At 42.6% G+C, this 14,679-nt stretch overlaps 1 protein-coding gene across 2 annotated transcripts in view; it reads right to left on the bottom strand.

Moving 5' to 3' along the window:
- porb (P450 (cytochrome) oxidoreductase b) overlaps positions 1–14,541 on the bottom strand; it is a 55,813-nt gene extending 41,272 nt beyond the window's left edge. The window contains exons 1-2 of one of the 2 annotated variants that reach the window (XM_021581864.2): positions 13,875–14,541; positions 5,073–5,262 (exon numbers count right to left, since the gene is read on the bottom strand). In XM_021581864.2, the coding sequence (XP_021437539.1) occupies positions 5,073–5,248 (176 nt within the window). In that variant the 5' untranslated portion in view covers positions 5,249–5,262; positions 13,875–14,541. Of the gene's footprint in view, positions 1–5,072; positions 5,263–12,916; positions 13,654–13,874 lie in introns of those variants that run through there. The other variant, XM_021581863.2, reaches the window with a different exon arrangement.
- Positions 14,542–14,679: the final 138 nt, after the last annotated feature.

Below are 14,679 nucleotides of genomic sequence, written 5' to 3'. Positions count from 1 at the left end.
CATAGTCCTAACACCATACAGATCCTATTATATTTTAAAATCCATTAAAAAAAATGGGACAAAAGTTGCAGCCATCTTGAGTAGGGAAAAATCCAAAACCAGTCTAATTAGAATTGTGGTACTGGCATAGGTGACACATTTTCTGCTTTTACTAATGCAGGAAAAAAGGCATATGACAGATCAGAAATTGTGTAATGGAATCAACCTAAATTGTCAATTCTAAAAACAATTTATACAGGTTTAATACCAACTTTGTATAAATAGCCAAGCTTTCATTTGAAATCAGCTGTGTAGGGCAAAAAACAAAACGTGCACCCCTTGGGATCCAGAGTACCATGTTTGGGAAACGGCGCTCTAAAATATATACAGTATGTAAACGGAACATAAATGTCTGATTTTGTTTTCTTGGAAAGTTGTGGATGTTATTATATGATACAATATCAGTACTTGTTACATTTACAACAGTGTATAGGGGATGTTGGGGGATGTTGTTCCCACTGTGATGATTAAAACCTATTCAAACCAAAAACCATGGAAAGACGGCAGCAATCGTGCAAAAGTGAAAGCACGAACCAGCTCATTTAACCACGGCAAGGTGACTGGAATGGTACAAACAGTACAGTTATGCCTCCCGTAAGACAATCAAACAGGCAAAAAGTCAGTACAGAGACAAAGTGGAGTGGCACTTCAAAGGCTCAGACATGAGAAGTATGTGGCAGGGACTCCAGAAAATCAAAGATTATAAAGGGAAAACCAGCTCCCGGACAAGGTGAAACACCTCTCGCTTCGAGGGAAACAGTGCCGCCAACGCAGGCCACCACCACTCCCGTGGAATGCGAGCTCTCGTTTTCATGGCTGACACGAGAAACACATTTAACCATCGCAAGGTTGCCAGCCCAGATGGCATCCCTAGCCGCGTATTCAGAGCATGCGCAGACCAGCTGGCTGGAGTGTTTACAGGCATATTCAATCTCTCCCTATCCCAGCCTGTTGTCCCCACTTGCTTCAAGATGTACACCATTGTTCCTGTACCCAAGAAAGCGAAGGTAACTGAACTAAAGGTAACTAACCTAAATTGTCATATAATTATAAAAACAATTTATACAGGTTTTATACCAACTTAGTCATCACTTCTGTCATTAAGTGCTTTGAGAGGTTAGTGAAGGATCATATCACCACCACCTTACCAAACACTAGACACTAGACACACTTCAATTTGCATACCGCCCCAATAGATCCATGGATGATGCAATCGTACTCCACACTTCCCCATCTCATCTGGACAAGAGGAATACCTATGTAAGAATACTGTTCATTGACAATAGCTCAGCCTTGAACACCATAGTACCCTCCAAGCTCATCATTAAGCTCGGGGCCCTGCGTCTCAATCACGCCCTGTGCAACTTGGTTGGACCTGGACCTCGGGATGGGCCGCCCCAAGTGTTGAAGGTAGGCAACACCTCCACTTGGCTGATCCTTAGCTTAGGGGCCCCCACAAGGGTGCGTGCTCAGCTGTGTACTCCCTGTTCACCCATGACTGCGTGGCCACGCACATCTCCAACTCAATCAAGTTTGCAGACCATACAACAGTGGTAGGCCTGAAAACGACGAGACAGCCTACAGGGAAGAGGTGAAGGCCGTGGCAACAAAACGAAGGAGCTGATCGTGGACTTCAGGAGCATGCGCCCATCCACCAACAGGGCCAGAGTAGAGAAGGTGAATAGCTTCAAGTTCCTTGGCATACACGTCACTGACAATCTGAAATGGTCCACCCACACAATGTGGTGAAGGCGCAACAGCGCATCTCGGCCCCTAAGACCCTCACAAACTTTTACAGATGCATCATTGAGAGCATCCTGTTGGGCTGGATCGCCACCTGATACAGCAACTGCACCGTACGCCACCACAGGGCTCTCCAAAAGGGTGGTGAGGTCTGCCCAACGCGTCACAATGCCTGCTATCCAGGACATCTACAGCACCCGGTATAACAGGAAGGTCAAGATCATCAAGGAACTCAGCCACCGAGTCCGTATTGTCTATACATCCCATTACATACAGTACCAGTCAAAAGTTGACACACCTACACATTCCAGGGTTTCTTAATTTGCACTATTATCTAAATGACAGACAGACACACCCCAGATTCCGACATTGCTTGTTCTAACATTTCTTAATTTCACATGCGCCGAATACAAAAAGTGATGGATGACCTTACAGTGAAATGCTTACTTACTAGCCCCTGACCAACGGTGCAGTTTTAAAAAAGTATTATTAAGAATAAGAGATAAAAGTAATTAAATAATATACAGGTCAAGATGCTCTCGATGGTGCAGCTGTAAAACCTTTTGAGGATCTCAGGACCCATGCCAAATCTTTTCAATCTCCTGAAGGGGAATAGGTTTTGTTGTGCACGCTCCACAACTGTCTTGGTGTGCTTGGACGATGATAGTTTGTTGGTGATGTGGACACCAAGGAACTTGAAGCTCTCAACCTGCTCCACTGCAGCCCCATCGATGAGAATGGGGGCGTGCTCGATCATCTTTTTCCTGTAGTCCACAATCATCTCCTTTGTCTTGATTACGTTGAGGGAGAGGTTGTTGTCCTGGCACCACACGGCCAGATCTCTGACCTCCTCCCTATAGGCCATCTTGTTGTTGTCGGTGATCAGGCCTCCCACTGTTGTCATCGGCAAATGTATGTTGTTGGAGTTGTGCCTGGCCGTGCAGTCATGAGTAAAGGAAGGGGCTGTGCACACACCCCTGAGGGGTCCCTGTGTTGAGGATTAGTGTGGTGGATGTTTTGTTACCTACCCTTACCACCTGGGGGTGGCCTGTCAGGAAGTCCAGGATCCAGTTGTAGAGGGAGGTGTTAAGTCCCAGGGTCCTTAGCTTAATGATGTGCATTGAGGGCAGTATGGTGTTGAACGCTGAGCTGTAGTCAATGAATAGCATTCTCACATAGGTGTTCCTTTTCTCCAAGAGGGAATGCTTCAAGCAGACCACCATAGTCCCTGTGCCCAAGAACAAAGGCTACCTGCCTAAATGATTACAGACCCGTAGCACTCACGTCCGTAGACATGAAGTGCTTTGAAAGGCTGGTAATGGCTCACAACACCATTATCCCAGAAATCCTAGACCCACTCCAATTTGCATACCACCCAAACAGATCCACAGATGATGCAATCTCTATTGCACTCCACACTGCCCTTTCCCACCTGGACAAAAGGAACATTATTTGAGAATGCTGTTCATTGACGACAGCTCTGCGTTCCACACCATAGTACCCTCAAAGCTCATCACCAAGCTAAGGATCCTGGGACTAAACACCTCCCTCTGCAACTGGATCCTGGACTTCCTGACAGGCCACCCCCAGGTGGCGAGGGTAGGTAGCAACACATCTGCCATGCTGATCCTCAACACTGAAGCTCCCCAGGGGTGCGTGCTCAGTCCTCTCCTATACTCCCCGTTCACCCACGACTGCATGGCCAGGCACAACTCCAACACCATCATAAAGTTTGCTGACGACACAACAGTGGTAGGCCTGATCACCGTCAACGATGAGACAGCCTATAGGGAAGAGGTCAGAGACCTGGTCGGGTGGTGCCAGAATAACAACCTATCCCTCAACTTAACCAAGACTAAAGAAGATGATTGTGGACTACAGGAAAAGGAGCACCGAGCACGTCCCTATTCTCATCGACAGGGCTGTAGTGGAACAGGTTGAGAGCGTCAAATTCCTTGGTGTCCACATCAACAACAAACTAGAATGGCCCAAACACACCAAGACAGTCGTGAAGAGGGCACGACAAAGCTTATTCCCCATCAGGAAACTAAAAAGATTTGGCATGGGTCCTGAGATCCTCAAAAGGTTCTACAGCTGCAACATCGAGAGCATCTTGACCGGTTGCATCACAGCCTGGTACGGCAATTGCTCGGCCTCCGACCGCAAGGCACTTCAGAGGGTAGTGCATTCGGCCCGGTATATCACTGGGGCAAAGCTGCCTGCCATCCAGGACCTCTACACCAGGCGGTGTCAGAGGAAGGCACTAAAAATGGTCAAAGACCCCAGCCACCCCAGTCATAGATTGTTCTCTCTACTACCGCATGGCAAGCGGTACCGGAGTGCCAAGTCTAGGACAAAAAGGCTTCACAACAGTTTTTACCCCCAAGCAATAAGACTGACTATTTGCATTGTGTGCCGTTTTTTTTTTCTTCGCACCACTGGTTAGAGCCTGTAAGTATTCGGCGCACGTGACAAATAAACGTTGATTTGATAGGGCAGTGTGGAGTGCAATAGAGACTGCATCATCTGTGGATCTGTTGGGGCGGTATGCAAATTGGAGTGGGTCTAGGGATTCTAGGGTTTCTGGGATAATGGTGTTGATGTGAACTACTACCAACCTTTCAAAGCATTTTATGGCTACAGATGTGAGTGCTACAAGTCAGTAGTCATTTAGGCAGGTTACCTTAGTGTTCTTGGGCACAGGGACTATGGTGGTATGCTTGAAACATGTTGGTATTACAGACTCAAAGTTAAACTAAAAAAGAAAAAAAAACAATCGGTTGGTGGCACGTAAAACGTCTGCCTTATGCTTAGGAGCAATTTTACATGTGTTTGTCTGTGTTACTGCACTGTTGGAGATAGCGAAATGCTTGTGTACACAAGCATACCTACACCCGCAATATCTGCTAAATATGTGTATGCGACCAATAAAATGAGATTTCATCATCTTATCAAGTCTTATCATCAACTGATTTGAGTCAGTGTATGGCTGGGGTTTGACTACATTGCTTGAACAGAATATTGGCATATGCAATTTCAGAAGAATTGTTCTGGCTAGCTAGCTAGCTAACACAATGCAGATAAATACTGCACATTGTTTTACACAATAGCTTATCACAGCACTGGCAAACCATGGTTGACTAACTCCCTGTCCAACATGGCTGATCTTTGGACCATCATATGGTTTATGTCAATTCTAGTACTTTGTGATTAGGCCCTTGTGACTTATTTGTTGAGAGATGTACAGCAAGCGCCTGGTGTGCATTAAGCACACAACGAGCAGTACTCACGGTTGGTCGAGCTTCTTGAACTCAGGGATGGGCTCGGCCTTCTTGCGGGACATGAACCAGTAGATGATGAGGCCGGCGATGAGGGTGAAGAGGAAGAGGTCCAGGTTACTGAAGAGAGGATTCTCCTCCTCCATGGCCTCCGGCTGGGTGCTGCTCTCTGCTTCCACATCCGCCATTGTCACACACAGGGCTGCCAGGGCAACCAGACAGGGCAGAGGTTAAAAATCACGAGTAGGGCTGTCCCTGACAAAAAAAAAGATCTGTTGACCGAAAGTAGTCTGTTCTTTAGACCAATCGATTGGTCTAAAGAATGTGTATTTTTCCAAATATTAGGACACACCCTACGTGTTTTAATTAGGTCAACTACAACTTTAAGCATACGGTTTGATGAAATAAGACACAAATGACTCAAGAGCAGAGATCAAGATACCCAGAAGAAAACATTTAATTTGACCCAACTACTCTCCTCCCGCTCCTACGGGCTTTCGCAGATTCTGCCATTACTCTGCCGAAGTTACCGGCTACACAAGGAATCGGCAGACTTGCGGAATGCCAATTTATCTTACCATTTCTACTGATCATGCCAGTTATGGTTTTCATGGAACAGTAATTTAACTTAGAATAAACGTCTTCATATCGCAAAATCATTATCATATGGTTAATTAAAATTATATCCAAATGAAAATGAGAAACCTGAAATTAACTTATATTGCCAACAATGTACAAATAGCCTATTAAATCCAACAAAGAAAAACATTGCAGCCTGCAGGTAGAAAATATCCTGATGAAAATAAATACCCTATAAATGACATTTGCAGGCAGGCCATGGGTAGCCACGAACTTAAAACACTGTATCAACTATTAATTTGGGTCCTGCTGGAAGCTCAACTTGCAACATTGTATAAAATATTCTGGGCCCTCTGACACAGCTGTAGGCTATTTGTACAAGGGATAAGAAGTAATCAGGCAGGTTTATTTTTTTACATTTCCACTGGATCACAGCATGACATTTTCCCCTTTCACGCTGAGTAGTTATCAAAAGGGAGAGAGCTGGAAAGATTAAAATACATTAAGGAACTATTGTCATTCTCAACAGACCTAAAAACAGTGCTTGCTGTTTGAGTTGAAGAAAACATTACTTTGGAAAACTCCACAGCTCATTAGTGGTGGTGCGTTAATCCAATCAGAAAAACTACCAGATCACTTATTCCACATTTTGATACGTTAGTTACAGCCTTATTCTAAAATGTATTAAATTGTATTTTTCCCATCAAATCTACACAGAATACCCCATAATGACAAAGCAAAAACGGGGTTGCAGCATTTTTTTTGCAAACGTATTAAACTGAAACATAACATTTACATAAGTATTCAGACCCTTTACTCAGTACTTTGTTCAAGCATTTTAGACAGCGATTACATCCTCGAGTACGACACTACAAGCTTGGCACACCTGTATTTGGGGAGTTTCTCACATTATTCTCTGCAGATCATCTCAAGCTGTCAGGTTTGATGGGAGCATCGCTGCACAGCATTTTTCAGGTCTCTCCAGAGATGTTCGATCAGACATTCAGAGACTTATCCCAAAGCCACTCCTGCATTGTCTTGGCTGTGTAGAAGGTGAACCTTCGCCCCAGTCTGAGGTAGTGAGCACTCTGGAGTAGGTTTTCGTCAATGAGCTCACTGTACTTTGCTCCATTCATCTTCCCCTTGATCCCAGTCCCTGACGCTATAAAAACACCCCCAGAGCATGATGCTGCCACTGCAATACTTCACCGTAGGGATGGTGGCAGGTTTCCTCCAGACGTGACACTTGGCATTCAATCTTGGTTTCATCAGACCAGATAATCTTGTTTCTCATGGTCTGAGTCTCTTTAGGTGCCTTTTGACAAACTCCAAGCGGGCTGTCATGTGCCTTTTACTGAGGAGTGGCTTGTGTCTGCCCACTCTACCATAAATGCCTGATTGGTGGAGTGCTTCAGAGGTGGTCTTTCTGGAAGGTTCTCCCATCTGAACAGTGGAGCTCTGTCACCATCGGGTTCTTGTTCACCTCCCTGATCAAGGCCCTTCTCCCCCAATTGCTCAGTTTGGCCAGGCAGCCAGCCAGCTCTAGGAAGAGTCTTAGTGGTTCTAAACTTCTTCCATTTAAGAATCATGGAGGCTACTGTGTTCTGGGGAAGGGTACCAAAAATGTCAGCAGCATTGAAGATATGTGCCGACACAATCCTGTCGTCTCGGGAGCGCTACGGACAATTCCTTCGACCTCATGGCTTGGTTTTTGTTCTGACATGCACTGTCAACTGTGGGACCTTATGGTGTGTGCCTTTCCAATCAATTCAATTTACCACAGGTGGACTCCAATCAAGTTGGCAAAACATTTGTTAAAACTTAAAAAAAAAAATAAGGATTGAGGATTATATTTTTTTATTACCCCTTTTTCTCCCCAATTTCATGGTATCCAATTGTTTTTAGTAGTTACTGAGTTGCTGAGTACACAACTCCCGTACGGGCTCGGGAGAGACAAAGGTTGAAATACACAACCCAACCAAGCCGCACTGCTTCTTAACATAGCGCGGATCCAACCCGGAAGCCAGCCGCACCAATGTGTCGGAGGAAACACCTAGCAACCTTGGTCGGGCGCACTGCGCCCGGCCCGCCACAGGAGTCGCTGGTGCGCGATGAGACAAGGACTTCCCTACCGGCCAAACCCTCCTTAACCCGGACGACGCTAGGCCAATTGTGCATTGCCCCATGGACCTCCCGGTCGCGGCCAGTTACGACAGAGCCTGGGCGCGAACCCAGAGTCTCTGGTGGCACAGCTTAACCACTGCGCTACCCGGGAGGCCTTAGATTGAGGATTTTTTAAATGTATTATTTTAGATTAAGGTTGTAACGTCACAAAATGTGGAAAAAGTGAAGGGGTCTGAATACTTTCCGAATTGAAAACGACACAGACTTGTCAATAGTTTGTGGCGCTGGGGGTTGCCTCGTCACCCCGGCAGGCAAATCAAACGTTCTGCACCTTGGTGACATGTTATTGATATAACTACCTATTGAAATAGGGATTCTAAATAATTATATGATTACGCCCTTAAAAAAAAATTTGCACGTTGTAGGCGACCCAGTACTAGGAAGAAAATAAATTTACATTCACCCAGATAATGTTTAAGTGCTTCGCTCATTCCAAGTCAAACAAATTAGCAGTGCAAGCTGACACACAGCAACCACCATCTCAACTTGTGCCATTTCATAAGGAGGAAGGCAATAATGATTTGTAATGACTAACCACCGGAGCATTGACAAAAGGGAAAATAAACTGCTGAACAAGCATTCAGAAAGTGTGCTTTGTCAGCCATGGTGCACTGGCCAAGTGGCACGTTCTGGCTGTTAGGAGACATACAGTGGCAAGAAAACTACGTGAACCCTTTGGAAAATTTGATCTGATCTTCATCTAGGTCACAATAATAGACAAACACAGTCTGCTTAAACTAATAAGCAATTACATGTTTTCATGTCTTTACTGACCACATCATGTAAACATTCACATTGCAGGATGGAAAAAGTATGTGAACCTTGGATTTAATAACTGGTTGACCATCCTTTGGAAGCAACAAACTCAACCAAACATTTTCTGTCAGGAGGAATTTTGGACCATTCCTCTTTACAAAACTGTTCCAGTTCAGCAATATTCTTGATGTCTGGTGTGAACTGCTCTCGAGGTCATGCCACAGCATCTCAAATCGGGTTGAGGTCAGGACTGACTGGGCCACTCCAGAAGGTGTATTTTCCTTCTATTGAAGCCATTCTGTTGTTGATTTACTTCTGTGTTTTGGGTCGTTGTCCTGTTGCGTCACCCACCTTACATTCTCCTGCAAAATGTCTAAATAAAAAAAAATGGGAATTAATTTCCTGTCGATGATAAACAAGCTGTCCAGGCCCTGAGGCAGAAAATCAGTCCCAAACCATGATGCTCCCTCCACCATACTTTACAGTTGGGATGAGGTTGATGTTGGCATGCTGCGCCTTTTTTTCTCCACACATTGTTTGTTCCTTCCAAACAACTCAACTGTCCACAGAATATTTTGCCAGATGCACTGTGGAACATCCAGGTGCTCTTTTGCGAACTTCCGACATGCAGCAATGGTTTTTTTTGGACAGTAGTGTCTTCTTTTGTGGTGTCCTCCCATGAACACTATTCTTGTTTAGTGTTTTACATATCATAGACTCGTCAGAGATGTTAGCACGTTCCAGAGATTTCTGTAAGTCGTTAGCTGACACTCTAGGATTCTTAACCTCATTGGGCATTCTGCTCTGTGCTCTTGCAGTCATCTTTGCAGGACGGCCACTCCTAGGAAGAATACCAACAGTGCTGAACTTTCTCCATTTATAGACAATTTGTCTTAACGTGGACTGATGAACATCAAGGCTCTTAAAGATACTTTTTTGAACCCTTTCCAGCTTTATGCAAGTCCACAATACTTAATCTTAGGTTTTCTGAGATCTCTTTTATTTGAGGCATGGTTCACATCAGGCAATGCATCTTGTGAATAGCAAGAAAAAAATAGTTTTTTTTATAGGGCAAGGCAGCTCTAACCAACATCTCCAATCTCATCTCATTGATTGGACTCCAGGTTAGTCATTAGCCTAGGGGTTCACATAATTTTATCATTCAGTTTAGGTTGGAAAAGGTATGTATTTCTCTTGTCTAAATTGAACACAACAATTTGTGTGTTATTAGTTTAAGCACACTATGTTTGTCTACTGTTTTGACCTAGATGAAGATCAGATCAAATTTGATGACCAATATAATCCAGGTAATTCCAAAGAGTTCACATATGTTCTCTTGCCACTGTGCAACAATTCTGCTGATTTATACAGTTGAAGTCGTAAGTTTACATACACCTTAGCCATATACATTTACAATTTATACATTTACCGTTTTTCACAATTCCTGACATTTAATCCCAGTAAATATTCCCTGTTTTAGGTCAGTTAGGATCACCACTTTATTTTAAGAATGTGAAATGTCAGAATAATAGAAAGAGTACGATCTTTGTCCCCATGTGCAGTTGCAAACCGTAGTGTGGATTTGTTAATGGCGATTTTGGAGCAGTGGCTTCTTCCTTGAAGAGAGGACTTTCAGTTTATGTCGATATTGGACTTGTTTTACTGTGGATATAGATACTTTTGTACCTGTTTCCTCCAGCATCTTCACAAGGTCCTTTGCTGCTGTTCTGGGATTGATTTGTACTTTTCGCACCAAAGTATATTAATCTCTAGGACACAGAGACACCTTCCTGAGCGGTATGACGGCTGCGTGGTCCCATGGTGTTTATACTTGCATACTATTGTTTGTACAGATGAACGTGGTACCTTCAGGCATTTGGAAATTGCTCCCAAGGATGAACCAGACTTGTGGAGGTCTACAATTTGTTTTCTGAGGTCTTGGCTGATTTCTTTAGATTTTCCTATGATGTCAAGCAAAGAGGCACTGAGTTTGAAGGTAGGCCTTGAAATACATCCACAGGTACACCTCCAATTGACTCAAATTATGTTAATTAGCCTATCAGACGCTTCTAAAGCCATAGCATAATTTTCTGGACATTCCCAAGCTATTTAAAGGCACAGTCAACTTAGTGTATGTAAACTTCTGACCCACTGGAATTGTGATACAGTGAATTATCAGTGAAATAATGTCTGTAAACAAAAGTTGGAAAAATTACTTGTTTCATGGACAAAGTAGATATCCTAACCGACTTGCCAAAACTATAGTATTTAAAAATACATTTGTGGAGTGTTTGAAAAACAAGTTTTAATGACTCCAACCTAAGCGTATGTAAACCTCTGACTTCAACTGTTGCTAGTTTTTATAAAGTGTATAAAGTTTAAACATGGCTCTGGATAATGGCCTGTAGATATTTCTAATTTATGAAACATGAAGACTAAATGCTAAGTTGTAAGAGCTAGGTTATTGTTGTTGACAGCTTATGCCGATTCATGTTTAGCAATTCACATGTAATATCCACGTCTGCCAGAGTGCAACAGGTCACAAGAGTTCATCTCATGCCTCTTTCCTTATCTCTCGTGGTTCATGACATCATATCGCTAATTTATTAACTTTGGACAAAATAGACTAATTAAAAACAGCCATCAAACAATATACCTAACATATAAACAATGTATTATTACACTAATAACAAGAAACAGATATGCAATTCTGTGACATGAACTAAATTCAGACTCTAGCCCAAGTTGTACACAAGGAGCCTACCATTACTCCCTATGGTCCAAGGACCATATATGCCATATTCAGAGGTAAACTGGCTCTGGCTGACAAAAAAGTCAAATACTCAACCTACACGCAAATCGATTCTCAAATTATAATATCTGTTATAATCTCCACCCGGCACAGCCAGAAGAGGACTGGCCACCCCTCATAGCCTGGTTCCTCTAGGTTTCTTCCTAGGTGCTGGCCTTTCTAGGGAGTTGTTCCTAGCCACTGTGCTTCTACACCTGCATCGCTTGCTGTTTGGGGTTTTAGGCTGGGTTTCTGTACAGCACTTTGTGACATCAGCTGATGTAATGAGGGCTATATAAATACATTTGATTCATTGATTGAAATTGCAATACAGTTCTGGAAACATGAAGCCCTTCACTTTCATATGACATCAAAATGATTTCACAAATCAAAATATACACTGTTTTAACCGGCTTTAATCACAGTTACAGCTTTCAGTATTTTTCAATGACAACACGTTTCTGGCGGCCTTCTTCTGTTACACACAAGTTTTAGTTCCGAGCATGCTAGACAGCTAATTGGCACTGTATTCTGTCTGTCTTCCGTAAACACGCAGAGTAACATGGAGATATGGACATGTGGGAACACTAACCATATAAAAAGGTGTAACAATTTTACCTTTTTTCCCCCATTATTATTATTATTATTTCATGATGGTATGAAAGATATGCTTCCAAAACCATACCACAAGTAGTGTGTTAATGTTCAGAGAGCGTCGTGCCCTTAACAAAACTCCCCCACACAAAAGACGCCTTCACCCAATGAGTCATGATCAAGGGCTACATTCAGTCAAGCAATGCCCAGAGATCAAACAAAGCTTGAAAATGTTTAGCTAGCTATAGGTCGTCATCAACAATACGTCACAATATGGTGCAGAGCGTTCGATTTGGCTACTGGGGGCCAAGGAGCCTCCCAGCTCATCTAAAACCATTGACAACCAATTTAAACGCTGTTCTCAGGGGGATTATTAAATACATGTTTATAACCATTTGGTTTTAATACCATGACCTCCGGAAGAGCATACTCGGAACTACACATTTCCGATTATTCCAAATGTAGCCATATCAGAGTTATACAGCAAGTAACGTTTACTGCCTGCTGTTCATGATGAGTAAACGCAAATGTATCATGTAACTTCAGATAAATTAGAGTAGCCTATCCATTTGCCATGTAGCTAACTAATCAAACAACATGTGTCATTTAGCGTGCTTCATCATAAGGCTTTTGGAAAGAGCTTGACATAAGCAAGTCCTTGTCCTGGTAAAGTGGTCAGTTAAACTTATGTTATCACCACTAGAGATGGCAAGCAAATCAAACAATATTTGGATATAGCCATCTAGCTTAACCCCTGAAAGTTAGCCAACTAGGCATATTGACGTGATCTGTTATTAGCTAGCTAGCCGATTTGACGTGGTCCATCAAAGTAGCCTAGCTATCATGTCTGTCATCCGCAATCGTGATTAAACACTTAAACCATGTTGAAATTGGGATAATGTTCGGTAACTTCGCTAGGTTGGAGAAAAATATACATAAAACGTCTACTTACCACTATGTTTAGGCGACTGTACAACGTTTCTACCGGTAGCTTTAAAAGTAAACATGATCAGCTAATAGTACATCAGCAAATGGTCCCTTCTGCTGCTTGGCTTGCAGAGTGCACAAATAATTGGACATTTACCTAAACCACTCATCCTTGTCAGGTATAGTTCACTTGTATTTTATATCACTCAAATATCCAGTTAATGGTGGCCAATAGAGAGCTACCGTCAGGCTACTCTCGCGTATCTGAAATTACATTATCAATTGACGTTTACTTATCATGAAAAGCATCCAGTTACTTGCTGTATAACTGACGCTAGAGCTATGCGAAATTGTTTTGGAATAATCGGACATTTGTAGTTCTGACTATGCTCTTCAAGAATTGATGATTACAACCAAATCGTTAACATTTAACAATCCTTTGAACGGCACGCAGTTGTCAATTGTTTTAACGGTCTCCTTGCCCAGTTGCCCCTGGAGGCGGCAAATGTAACGCTCTGCACCTTATTGTGACCTTTAATTGATAACGACCTATATAAATTGGAATGTTGCTTGACCACGACATTAGCAATCAAACAAACTACTAACGTTAGCTGCTACTAGCTGACTCTACAAAGTGAAAAGTGGCAAAGCTGTTAACTAAAACACTAAAAACAGTGTTTTGTAAACTTATAAACTAAATAGCAAAATATATATAACTATTTATCCATTAGCTAGATAGCTACGGTTAGCTATACTTGCTGAAAACTGTGTTAGTTCTAACGTTAACGTTATACAGTAGTAAGGTTACTTGCTTGACAGTTGGTTAGTTAGCTAAACTGGCCTTGTCGAGCTACTTGGCTATCTAAATTTGAAATAAACTTAACATGAATTACAATCCATTCTCAGGACAATAATATTCAATGCTGTCAAGGAAACGGCACTTTACTATATGAAACATAGCTGACTTTCAGCTAGCTACTTACCTTCTCGTCTTCACCGTCATGCAAAACCACAGTGTGCAACACAATGGGGAAACTTTACCGTGCCGTCACTCAGTAGGACGAAACCAAAACAGTTTTCTCAAGGGGTGTAGTACTTACTACTCAAGAGTGAAAAAATTGATGTACAAGTCGCGACATGCTATCGGTTGAAAAGGTCAGATCACGTGTACAAAAAGACACCATAGAATCACCCATTATTTTTTGTCTAACAATTAAATTAACTATACTTATTTGCTTATTCACGATATTTTCTGAGTATCTCACTTTGAAGAATACACATTTTAAGAAATGGACTAGTCCATAAAGACATTACCTAATAACGTGCACATATAACTGGAATAGTACAACACAGATCACAGTGCAGTGGGCCAGGAGTCAAGGTTATGTAATCCACCCAATAGTACAAACTGTCTGCACATCCCTGAAACAAGTTACCTTCAGTCATATTGAAGGTATCCTCGCATAATGAAAGATTAAGGCGGGTAGCCTAGTGGTTAGAGCATTGGACTAGTAACTGAAAGGTTGCAAGCTCGAATCCCTAAACTGGGTTATACTGCCACTGAACAAGGAAGTTAACCCACTGTTCCCCAGGTAGGCAGTCATTGTAAATATGAATTTGTTCTTAACTGTCTTGCCTAGTTAAATAAAGTGTATTTTGATTGTTGATAGTACCAAGAACAGATAGCAGTGTAGCACAGACCTGTACCTTATGGGATGATATCCATGGAATCAATAAATCTGTCAAGCCTTGTGGTATCTCTCACACACACACACACCTGAAGATGGG

Source organism: Oncorhynchus mykiss, chromosome 24, assembly GCF_013265735.2.
Source record: "Oncorhynchus mykiss isolate Arlee chromosome 24, USDA_OmykA_1.1, whole genome shotgun sequence".
Classification (NCBI taxonomy): domain Eukaryota; kingdom Metazoa; phylum Chordata; class Actinopteri; order Salmoniformes; family Salmonidae; genus Oncorhynchus; species Oncorhynchus mykiss.
This window is presented reverse-complemented; position numbering and strand designations above follow the sequence as displayed.